This window comes from Electrophorus electricus, chromosome 12 (genome assembly GCF_013358815.1).
Source record: "Electrophorus electricus isolate fEleEle1 chromosome 12, fEleEle1.pri, whole genome shotgun sequence".
Classification (NCBI taxonomy): domain Eukaryota; kingdom Metazoa; phylum Chordata; class Actinopteri; order Gymnotiformes; family Gymnotidae; genus Electrophorus; species Electrophorus electricus.
The window spans coordinates 9695698-9708312 of NC_049546.1; the positions used below are offsets into that span (position 1 = coordinate 9695698).

The 12615-nt window shown below is 42.0% G+C and overlaps 1 protein-coding gene across 1 annotated transcript; it reads left to right on the forward strand.

Moving 5' to 3' along the window:
* The first annotated feature begins 146 nt into the window (after window positions 1-146).
* reep2 (receptor accessory protein 2) lies at window positions 147-12159 on the forward strand. The gene is made up of 8 exons (XM_026999339.2): window positions 147-351; window positions 2321-2393; window positions 3642-3718; window positions 4416-4536; window positions 4661-4774; window positions 4873-5035; window positions 8004-8176; window positions 9068-12159. The coding sequence occupies exons 1-8, from the start codon at window positions 320-322 to the stop codon at window positions 9140-9142; spliced, it is 828 nt and encodes a 275-aa protein (XP_026855140.1). The 5' UTR covers window positions 147-319; the 3' UTR covers window positions 9143-12159.
* Window positions 12160-12615: the final 456 nt, after the last annotated feature.

A 12615-nucleotide genomic window follows, 5' to 3' on the forward strand; every position in this document is an offset into this window, starting at 1 on the left:
AGGTAAAAACAAACGAGAACACAAAATCTTAGGACAAATCTTCTGTTCTATCTTAAATTGTCTTAAAGTAGGCTGTGTTTGTAGGACAAACTGATACAAGAGCCATCTGTCCCTTTAAGACTGTAGGGGGCTTGTCTGCACAGATATGTAGCCAGCAGGACTCAGAACAGAAGCTGCTGGCTAATGTAGTTCTGAGGTACCTGTGATTCGGTTGAGCTGCGAGGCAAAGGGCCATGTTACCTCAGAGTAATTCACATCATTTGTCGTAATGGATGCTACAGTAACATCCAAGGAGAAGTGAAATTCAGCAACAATCAAGATGGTGTCGTGGATCATTTCGAGGATGGTGGTGTGAGTATGGATTTTTTGAGCTTGTTTGTCGTAATTTGCTTGCCTTTTGCTAGTCTTTCCGAATCATTCTCCCCTGTTCTCCAGTTAGCTGTAATTTGTAAGATGTTCACTCCCCCCCTCAAAACCCGGTTCTCTACTTAAATATACCAATGCTTGCTAACGGATATCTAGCTAATAAAACGGCGACCGATGACTTCATTCAGACAGGGCGCTACCTATCTGTATTGGTTGTCACTTGACAGATTTAGCTTCTCTATAAAAATAAATTTTAAATATAATTTTAATTAACAATGATTTTGATAAATCACATAGCCAAGTATATTTTAACGATGCCTGACCAAAAATGAAACGTGAAACAGGACACGGACAGGTTTGAATAAGGCTGCACCTATTCCAGCTGTTGACCTGAGCACGTTGTGCTTTATCCTCTGCTGATTTCGTTTTCCCTGAACATTTCTTGAACATCCGTTTGAATGGGAGTCGGAGCTTTAGCTATATTAATAACCAGGCCTAAATGCAGAGATGACCTCCTTGTACTGTTAATGTTCTATAATGAAGGATTATAATCTGTTACTGATGACTCTCACATTTAAACCGTCTGTTGTCGACATTTAACGTGGTCGAGTGTACTAAACCGAATCGGATGTGCCTGAGAAGCCTCGAATTTACAGTTTCCTTCGTGTACTGCTGTTTGAAGAAGACTCGGGCCGTGTCCCACAGAGGATGCTTTGTCATTATTGTGATTAAACCAGCAGGCCTTGGTCTCCATGTTTTGATGAGGGAGAGAGAGAGAGGCTAGGTTGCAACAGCGTGGACTGTGATATGTTTGAACTGCCACTGTATAGCCTTGTTTGGTAATTATCTGATAAATCTCTTACATTGTGTGCTTTGGAGTGGCATAGTCTGGGAGAGGCATTATGGCAGTGGGAGTATTCTGAATGGGATCGAGGACATGTACTGGATCTGCCCCACTCTTGCTCAGTTCATTGGACTCTGCATATGCACAAGTACAACACTCAGACTGAACACAGAATTATTGTACACTGAGAAATGCACACACACTGGCAGCTGATGTCTACAATCTTTGCAGTGGCTACAACTGCCTGTTAATTCTGCCATTGCAGAGGGGTTGGGATCCTGTCACATTGGCAAAAAAATTAGCATCCAGGGTGTGTGTGGGTGCATGCATGTGCTTGTGTCTGTGCGTGTGCGAGAGCACGTGTCTGCACGAGCGGCTTTGTTGCCTGTGCCTCTTTGTGTCAGCCCTTAGCGCTGACCCCGCTCTGGCCAAACCGCTCTCCTACTCTCAGTCCATGGTAATAAATGATTCATTCTGACTCTCTGCTGGTTAACATTGGTTCAGGCCCCAGTGAAGCAGCCCTGTCCCAGATCAGAGGGCTGCCAGAGCCCCAGCGGTCAGTGTCTGCGCCCAGTTTTGAGGAGACGAGTAAAGGGTTCTGGCAGTAGAACTTCCCACTAACTTTGGTTTCTGCAGTGAGATGACGCCATCGAAATCCGGCCAGCTCATGTGCTGTTTTCAAGGCCTCGTTTTTCACCCAGGCCTTTGCACAGCTTGCTGGGTCTCTTATTTCAATTTACCCTCCATGGGTTTTGTTTCCTTACTGAACTGGGATAATGAGTTTAGCATTTTGGGTGGCTGGACCGATTGACCCAATTGTCTAGTGACTGAGGAGCTGACCATTGGCTTTGTCGTAAGCCGAGTGAGAGAAATGCACAGTAGTTCAAAAACATCACATCATTGTTGCTACAGAATGACTGACAGATTTCATCTGTGACTGGTCTCTTACTGACATTTTAAGTAGATACTGTCCTTCATGTTACTCTGGTTTGCTTGTGCAAAATGCTGAAATCTAATTCATCATTGTAAGGTGAGCTGGGTGAAATTTACTGGAACAGAAAGCATGTGTGGGTCCTAAGCCAAAGGCTAATATGTCTCTCTCCCCAACAGCCTGGCGTTTGGAACGCTCTATCCAGCTTACTCCTCCTATAAGGCAGTGAAGACAAAGAATGTCAAGGAATATGTGAGTATTCCAGCATGGCTACATGCAGCTAGTCTGGCCTGCTGGGGAGGCTAATCAGGCTTTCTGGATACTCTGATCTGGCTTTTTCTTTGGTTTTGTCATATCATCTATAGGCCTAGCAATGGATCCACTATCATTAAGAGATCCGTGTGATGACAGTTCAGTAACAGTATTTGGGTATTACAGAGAGTGGTGGTGTCCAGCAAATGTAAACTGAAAATGATGCAGAAATAATTCAAAGTGAAAACTGGTAGTTATACACCATAGTTAGTTAGTTAGTTAGTTAATTGTTGTTGTTGTTCAGAAAAAAAAAATTTGCTAAGAGTTTTATTATGAATCTGGTACCAATTCTATGCATTTTATTCGTTAGTCATGTACCCTGTACATGATGTTTGGACATCATAGCCTAAACATCAAAGGAAGTTTACAGTTTGTTTAGTTTTTATTATGCAATTTGATTATAACTTGAGGCTTATCGTTGGTTTATTTATAACAAATTTCTGAGTTAAAAATATCTAGTCTTATCTGTTCACGCTCTGATCTAAGTGCTCAATGCCTTACCATACTGGTGGCATAATGAATAAATGTCAGATGAGGTGATTATAGCACCTGAGAGGGTTATTTAAAAGACACATTTTGATACTTCTGATACTAATTAAAAATTAGTATGTTTTTGTCAACATTTAGCATTTAGCTCCTGTTTCCTGGAGTAGACTTCATGCCACATCATTCCAGGGAGATTTCTCACAGGTTGCTATGGAAACCCCTCTGGGTCAGAAAACAGTTGGCAGGCTTGCCATTTTTACTCCCCCCCCCCCACCTTTTTGCCTCTCTGTGTATGTATCTCTCTCTCTCTCTCTCTCTCTCTCTCTCTCTCTCTCTCTCTCTATCTCTCCTGCTTTAGCAGGGGTCTAGATAGTCCGGTGTCTGTCAAGGGTCTCTTACTTATTGTAGAATTACATTTTTCGTTTTTTATGTTTTACTGTTTCTCAGTTCTTTTGACAATTGGTAGATGATAATTTTAGTTAAATTGTGTTTGTAGTTTATAATGACCCTTCTGTAACTGGATTATTGTGAACCCATTTTTAAGGCTCTGCGAGTGACTCCTGTGTGCCGTACAAGTTACCTAAGGCTAGCATATGCTGAAAGAAGGCATGGTGTATGTGCAAGATGTGAACCTGTGCCTGTTGAATCTTGGCCTTGGCCGATATTGTTGCATGTGTGAGCATGTGTCCTTGTGTCCCTCAGGTGAAGTGGATGATGTACTGGATAGTATTTGCACTCTTTACGACAGCAGAGACGATCACAGATCTGCTTCTCTCTTGGTGAGTGGCCTTCACATACTCCAATTACTGACACTAATACTAAGAAAGTGATTTGCTTTCATTATTAGGTGTGTAAATATACATACATTAAGATGTTTTCTGATTTTCAGTTAGATTTTTAATGTATTTTTTGAATGTACATTGTTTAAGGTATTTTATATAGTAAGAAAATTACTTTGTTCTACAAAGTTCTGATTATAATGCATGTACTGTTTATAGTTTTATAAATGCAAAAATGTGAACTGTCACATTGAACCTTATTAAAACTGCTTTACATTTCAGTACATGGTTTTTAACTTTTTTCTTTTCAGTTTTTCATTACAATCTAAATGAACACATCTGTATAGCTTTATCTTTTTATGTCTCACAAGTAACTAAGCAGTTGTTTTGTATGTTGCATTGTTTAAGTTTTGAATAAGTACTTAAACTTGGTAAATTGAGTTCCTTCAGGACTATTTAACATTTTTAATTTACTGTGTTGTTACTTTACTGTGTAACAGTCTTAATTCACTGTATTGCATCTTTGCAACCTTGTAAATTTGTGGCAGTTGCCACTAAACTTCTGGTTTAAAAGCCTGTAGTCCGCTGTCCGCTGGGAAAGCTTTTCATCTCGTGTGGCCCCAGGTGTATTATGAAGATGTATTTCCTCTTGCGTGTTGTCCCGGGTGTGCTACGAGGATGTATTGTGTTTGCGCAGGTTTCCATTTTATTTTGAGCTGAAGATCGCCTTCGTGATCTGGCTGCTCTCACCGTACACAAAGGGCTCCAGCGTGCTGTACCGCAAATTTGTGCACCCCACGCTCTCCAGGAAAGAGAAGGTCTTGCCTCTAGCACACCCACCGCTCCTGTCAGACTAGCACTGGCTTGGTTTATTAGCCAGGAATGCACATGCTGATCCTGGTACATGTGCTTGCGTGCGTGCGTGTGCGCGTGTGCGTGCAGGAGATTGACGAGTACATTGCTCAGGCGAAGGACCGTAGCTATGAGACGATGATGCGGTTCGGGAAGAGGGGGCTGAATATTGCAGCTACAGCAGCGGTCACTGCAGCCGCTAAGGTGAACGGGAGGGACTGGTTGTGTATGCAGTATAAATGTGGGGGAAAAAAAAGTGTCAGTACAGTATAAAATGTATAATTTTTTTTTTGTGTGTACAGGGTCAGGGTGTCCTCTCGGAGAAGCTACGTAGTTTCAGCATGCAGGATCTGACGCTTATTCAGAATGAAGAGGAGCTACAGCTGCGTGCTGGCCTACTCGACCCGGCTGACGACACGCACACCGCCGCTACTTTGCCTCGCACCAAGACGCCTGCACGCACAGGTGCACACACACTTGCTGAATAATGTCCATTTGCTAACTTGTGCACGCACACTCGCAGAGTAATGTCTTCCTGCTCAGGTACACACACCCTTGTGGAGTAACGTCCACATGGTCAGGTACACAGACACTTGTGGAATAATGTCCATGCGCTCAGACACACACACACACTCTTACAATACAGTGCCCACGCACTGTTGTGTTCAAAATAATAGCAGTGTGTTTAAAAACATGAGTAAAGCTCAGGATCCTTATAATAGTTTTTATTTCCATGTATTGGGAACACTGCGCATTATATTCTAGAAGAAAAATGAATATTGGGCTGTTAAAAAAATAGCAGTGTGCATTTTTCTTCACAAACTCAAATATTTACTGTATAAACTGACAAATCTTTAGGATTTAGCATTGCTATGAATAACTAATATTTAGTTGTATAACCACTGTTTCTGAGAACTGCTTCACATCTGTGTTGCATGGAGCTGACCAACTTCTGGGACCTGTGAACAGGTATTCCAGCCCAGGATGATTTGACAACTTTCCACAATTCCTCTGCATTTCTTGGTTTTGCCCCAGAAACGGCATTTCTTATGTCCCCCCACAAGTTTTCTTAAGGTCTAGGGATTGGGCTGGCCACTCCATAACTTTAATTTTGTTGGCCTGGAACCAAGATACTGATCACTTACTGGTGTGTTTGGGGTCGTTGTCTTGTTTTAAACACCCATTTCGAGGGCATTTCCTCTTCAGCATAAGGCAACATGACCTCTTCAAGTATTTTGATATATGCAAACTGATCCATGATCCCTGGTATGTGATAAATGGACCTGACGCCATAGTAAGAGAAACATCCCCATATCATGATGCCTGCACCACCATGCTTCACTGTCTTCAGAGTGTATTGGGGTTTGAATTCAGTGTTTGGGGGTCGTCTGACAAACCTTGGATCCAACAAAAACAATCTTACTTTCATCAGTCCATAAAATGTTTCTGCATTTCTGTTTAGGCCAGTCCATGTGGTGTTTGGCAAATTGTAACCTCTTCAGCACATGTCCTTTTTTGTAACAATGGGACTTTGTGGGGGCTTCTTGCCAATAGATTAGCTTCACACAGGCATCTTCTAATTGTCACAGTATGCACAGGTAACTTCAAACTGTCTTTGATTACCCTGGAGCTGAGTCTTTGCCATTCTGGTGCTGTCTTCCATTTTCTTCCATGTCTCTGGTTTTGCTTTCCATTTTAAAGCATTGGAGATCATTTTAGCTGAGTAGCCTATCATTTTCTGCACTTCTTTATACGTTTTCCCCTCTCCAATCAACGTTTTAATCAAAGTATGCTGCTGTTCTGAACAATGTCTGGAACGACCCATTTTTCTCAGGTTTTCAGAGAGAAATGCATGTACAACATGTGTTGGCTTCATCCTTAAATAAGGGCCACCTGATTGACATCTGTTTTTTCAGAATGAATGACCTCACTAATTGAACTCCACACTGCTATTATTTTGAACACGCCTGTTTCAATTAATTATTCAATTACACAAACTCAGGAGCATGCATATCATGAATGTTGGATCTGATGGTTTTCTATGACTCTACTACACCTGCTGGCAAGTTATTTGCCATGTACGTGCGTTATTATTTGCCATGTATGTGCGTTATTGCATGAACATGCGAACCTGTTACAGCACAATTCAAAGGTTAGTAGGTACGTCATAAATACAGTGGGGAATGTTACATATGCTTTAAGGGAGTCAAAGATTCCAAAAGAAAAAAAAAAACATTTTAAACCTGAACCATAAAATGAAGAAAACTTGCTTTCTTCATCAGCCATCATTTTGTACAATGATGTTGAGGTTGTGGTACATTACTGTAGTTCCTTTGAAGGTCTACACTGGTACAGAAGTGAATGAACTCGCGCATCAGATTTTGCACAGCTCTCAGATGTGTTATGATGAAACGTGTTTTACTTTTTATTTACACCGGTAGCTGTTGGAGCCAGTGTGTCTTTAAGCGGCAGTGTTCCCAGAGCGATTGCGAGGCCTGCAGACTCACTGACCCCAGCCTTGCAGGAGGCTATTGTTCCTGCTCGTTTCCATGCTGGTGGTGATGTGATCAGTGTGTGGTTAGAGGGAGAGGAGAGCGAGGGGGATAAAGGAATAGTCTAGGGAACAATCATGTGCTGTAGACATGCAAAACAATGACAAGAGGAGAGACGGATGTAGTGTGGAACTTGAGCTAAAGGCTTTTTGGCCCATTTTAAATAGTGTGCCATTTCCTTTTCAACCAAAATGTACTATTAGGAGATCTAGGATTCCTCTGAGGTCATAGTTACAGTAAATGATGTCAAAGACATTTGGGTTTTAGCCTGTGGTCTGATGGCAGCACAAAGCAACACCTCTGTGGAGCACTTTCAATGAAGGGTTTTGTCTCTTGGGCTCGGATTTGTGTTGGCCTGGCACACTTTAAATATCTGCCCATCATGGGAAAAGAGAGAGGAATGCGTGTGTGGCTGTGCATGCATGTCTGTGTAGGGGCTTGTGTGTTTGTGTGTAGGTGTAGATGTTTGCTCACTGGCTTGAAGGTACGATGTAAGTTTTGTGAGCAGCGTGGGTTTGCGGTGTGGTTCAGCCTTTCACTATTGTAAATAAGGCATGTTTTGGTTTTAGGGGAATGTACTAAAAACTGGACTTGGTTTAGTGCTACCCTATTACGATCATAGTCTGTGGTGACCTGTCAGTCTGATTTCATTGAATTTGATGTGCAATGATTTTGACAGTATCAAGCAAGTGGAAAAACATTTAAATCAGTGTATTGAAATTTAAAACTGTATTGATACTCACTTCATTCTTTAAAGGTATTTCATATAAGGCTTTATATGTGGCAATTGTATTTTGTGTGTGTGTGTATATAACTTGACATTTCAAAAGCACCATTATTTCTTAGTGGACATCTGAGAAAGCTATTTCTGTTCTTTTCAGTGCGTGCCACACCCATAATTGCAGACACCGAATCACAGCTCAGTTCCCGGTCTGACGGCGACCAATCGGATAGCAGGACTGAACACTCGGATGAGGATGCCACTGCTGACAAAGTGGCCAAGCGAACAGCTAGTGTCAGAGCAGCCAAGAAACCAGCAGCCACGAAGACGGAGGTACACACACGCACACCTGCACACAAACACACATGCACAAGCACATGCACATATTTTCACACATGCATGCATATACACACATGCGTGAATGCACAAGCACACACACAGATCAAATGTACTATGCATTATTTTAAGCAAGGTGTCTCATAAGGAGACAAACTCATGAATGTAAACACGTGTATCCAAATGCGCTTGTAAGTAGTGGGTGAATCCTTTTGGAATTTAGTGCAGTTGCCATTTGCAGTTGTGTGTTGCTCCAGGACTCTTCAGCCAATACTGCTCAGTCATAATGCATCACTTCACATCTTTCTCTCTCTCCCTCCCCCACTCCCTCTCTCTTTCTCTGTTGTACCCTGTCCATGTCCTCTTTTGTCTTTCTCCCTTTTTTTTCTCTTTTTTCTCAAAGTTTAAATGTTGCATTGAGTATTTATTCTTTATTAAGGTACTGTTAATGTGTTACATTCCATGTCCATCAGTTCTGAGAAAAAAAAAGCCTGCAATGAACACCTTGCTGTTGATGGTGGGTCCAGTGAAACTAGGCTTGTCTAAGATTAATCACAGTAGTCTTCCTAGGTTCTCATTTGTTTGCTGTTGCTCACTCAGGTGGCTCTGACTCAAATAGACAATTCAAGTGCGAACATTTAGTTAGGCTTGTAATAGGGCAGAGTGGATCTAATGCAAACTTTATCCACAGTTAGGACTACCCAGTATATGTCAGAAGGCCTGAACGTGCATGTTAAAAGTCACCAATTATTCCTACATATGCATTCTCGCTAGCTTAGTGGTTTGAAGAGGAGGTTTGCTGCTAGAGCAGAATGTGCACTTTTTAAATAACTTCACTTTTTCTCTTTTTTTTTCTCTCTCCCTTCCTGCTCCTATCATGGGCACCAGACATCTAAAATGGTGAAAAAACAGCCAAAGAAGAAGAGTACTACTATGACCAGCAATAATGCTGAGACACCATGAGAAGCACTGCTGAGATAAAGCTGGACACACACACACACACACACACAAACACACACACAAGCACCACACACTGAATACTTCTTGTACACTTGAGTAAATCCACTACTACATGGGTAGATTCTCTCCTAAAAACACACACATAGCTGCGTGTACCAACTTTATCACTCCCTTGGTCTAGGCTTGTTTTGCTTTCTGACTTATTTTAGATACCGTTTTATGTGTGTGTGTAAGACTTTATGAATTCTCAGTTTCTGTATTATTCAGAAGCTTTTCATCATCTGAGTTTATATCATACTTTAGAGAATAGGTTTGCGTGTACATGCGTGCGTGCACCTGTGTGTGTGTGTGTGCATGCATGCAGTGGCCTCACTACCCACCATATCCTCTGTAGGTTGTAATGGAGATCTTACTAATGCTTTAGACCAGTAAGCTTCATCTGCACTCACAGAAGTAGCAGTACACTCTCCAAGTCCTGCTCCCAGCTCCCCTCTGCTTTAGGACACTGTGTCTCCTTGTCTTGCACCCCAGAGCTCTAATTTTTGGCATGCAGCATGCCCACCCTGGCACCAGGGGGCAGCAGTGACACCACACTGTAACAGGAAGCAAAGAAAGGCAGCCCAGCTTCAGAGACCCTCTCTCTCACATGCCTAATGACCATGTTGAAAAGCTGTGGGGGAAGTCAGGGCCACGAGTACGGTTCTGTACCCACCCCACCCCACCCCCGTCATGGTTCGTCAGCGCTCCAGGAGATGTATGCCAAGGGAGAGGCCAGAGTCACATCCACTCCAAAAGCTCTCACCGTTAATGAGCGCTCTGTCTGGGCCGACACCGAGGACGCCCAGCCCCCGCTCGCAGGGCCATTTTCCCTCTGTGCAGCACAGCCACAAACACGACAGACAGCCTGTTGTTAAACACTTGGGTAATCATCATGGGGTTTATAGCACCATTTTGAAGGATTATGAAGGCTTATATACACCTGCATAGATTGCAAAAAAGTTAAGCCTGTGTAACATACTGGGCCAAGAGAAAAGTGATCCGCATACCATTACCAGAAAATGGCCTCTTATTCGGACAGTGCCTGGGAAAGGCTGACTTGTCTCTGGGTGTTTGCATCACACTGTGCTGCAGAAAGGTTGCTGTGCAGACTCCTCCATGGTGGCGTCCACCAGAACATTAACTCAGAGGTGTGAGTGGGTGCTGCAGGCTCCATCCTGAGCTTGGCTAACCCTAACCAGCTCCTCGTCCCTAACCAGCTCCTCATGGTGCCGCTTTAAAATGACTGACAGTGTTCATGCAGTGGAGAAAAACATTTCCTTAGTCATATTAAATTACACCAAAATCCCACTGGTTTCACAGTCTTTGCGTTGTGTTGTGCTTGAAAAGAACATGTCTATCTGTTTCAGTGTTCTTATGCAGTATGGCCCCTGTGAGACTCATTTGTCAATGCTTTAAATCTCGCCCAAGGTGGGATTGTGTCCGCTCTGATTAAGAAATTGTCTCTTAATACAGATGCAAGATTAGCCTGTTCCTCTTAGCAGAGTGCACCGAGCATTAGAGAGCAGAGCCAACAGCACTGATCTTGGAGCAGCTGGGCTGCATTATCAAGCGTAATGACTACTGGTAATAAACAGAGGGAGCCATACTCCTATGAAAATGAAGCAGAGCTCTACAGTATGGGGCTGTGTCTATCAGACCTCTCAGGTAAGCCCTGCACTCAGATCAGTTTTTCATGCTTATTCTAACATATATGTGATTAAGGGCAGAGAGAGTGCATCCCTGGACAGTGAGTTATTCTGAAATGCTTGAGATCAACATGTAGGATCTCTACTGGTCTCTCAATGTGAATCCACTGGGAAAAATGTATATAATTATTATACTTCTGACTGTACAGGATAAGCTTGCTTGCCTTACTCTCTGGGTTTTTTGTTTGTTTTTGACAAATCTGATCACTTGCCACTTTTATAATAGAGGTATAAAAAGTCTTGTAAAAAGCTACTTATTGGTTGACAGAATGTTTTTAGTTTTTATATATTGGTTCTATTTTTGTGTTTATTTCTATATTCTAATATACTTGGTCTTAAAGACAACATTAATCAATGGTCAGAACTGGTTGTATGCAAACATTCAGCAATGGTGAAATTAATTCCACACTCTAGTTTGCCGGTCCCTTGTGCTATGCACACATGTCCAGTGTGATCCCTGTCACACTGCTGCTCGAACCCAGAGCAGTGATTCCCAGCTCCAGGCGCAGCAGTTTGTCCCCCTGCCCGCTCTAGCGGCCCAGAGACATCTCTGGAGCTGATCCTTAAGCCCTTTGTCTGGGTCAGGGTGGAGTCAGGGTGGAGCCTCTGAGAAGACATGGATGTGTGTGGCTGGGCCTCTGAGCCTGGAGTGAAGAAGCTCTGAGCCAGGCTCAGGCTTTAGCCCGAACAGCAAAGAGCTGGAGTTTACCACACCTGCCACACATTTACACAGACCAGTTAACACAGATACACATTTGGTATTTTATAATGCCAGATCCTGTTGTTGAAAGAACAGGTTTTTTTTTTTTAAGTAAATATTGCAGAACATAGTTTTTAAAAAAATCATTTAGGTTTTTAAATCTCCAAATTAAAGAACTATTTAATTTTCCACTTGTTTTTCTTTACACTGCTTGCTTATGTCAAACCTTGACTTGAATTTTTAAATTTTTGAGTTTGACCAAGGATTGCGTGATGGTAAACACAATCCTATTGACACATCTGGTGTTGTAATACTTACTTCTTTTGCAATTGGAATTTTCATTTCATATTTCTCTTTATTCTTTCTGTTCAGAATATTTCTTGCTGTGTGATTGAGATCAGTATTATCATGTATAGGACTTTAAAGTGTGAGAGAATATTCAGCACTAATGTATTGTTTGTGCCAGTTGTCTGTACTCCACTGTAATAAAGAATGATAATGATATGTTTAAGGACTGCTGCTAAACATTAACTGACATACCAACACTGCAAAATAAAACCATACCACAGCTCCCACATGGACTGCATTCCTGATTTTGGGATAGTTATTAATAGTGAGTTGGGTTGAACAGCTATATGAATGCAGTCTGACTGCATTAGCCTTTTATTGTCAACACACAAATGTTGATCATTGGCAGCAAGATGGTATTGGAAACTACATTGATCACTGTCTTATTTCTTTGACTCTTCAGAGGTTGAGTAAGAGGTCTTTTTGCTGTGAATTTCGTTTGTTGAGTTAATGCGGTACTCGGCTGTGTCACAGGGGGTCGCTGTTCATCAATTGACTTCACCAACCAAATGTACAGAAGCGACTACATTTGCAAGTGTTTGAGTGATAACTTATTTTTGAACTAATTATGTTGTGTGTTATATCCCGCTAATGAGTTTCCTCATTATATTGACCAATTAATAGAACCTTATGTACAAATAAACAATGAAACAGTGATAACTTCATTTAAATGAGCCATCTTG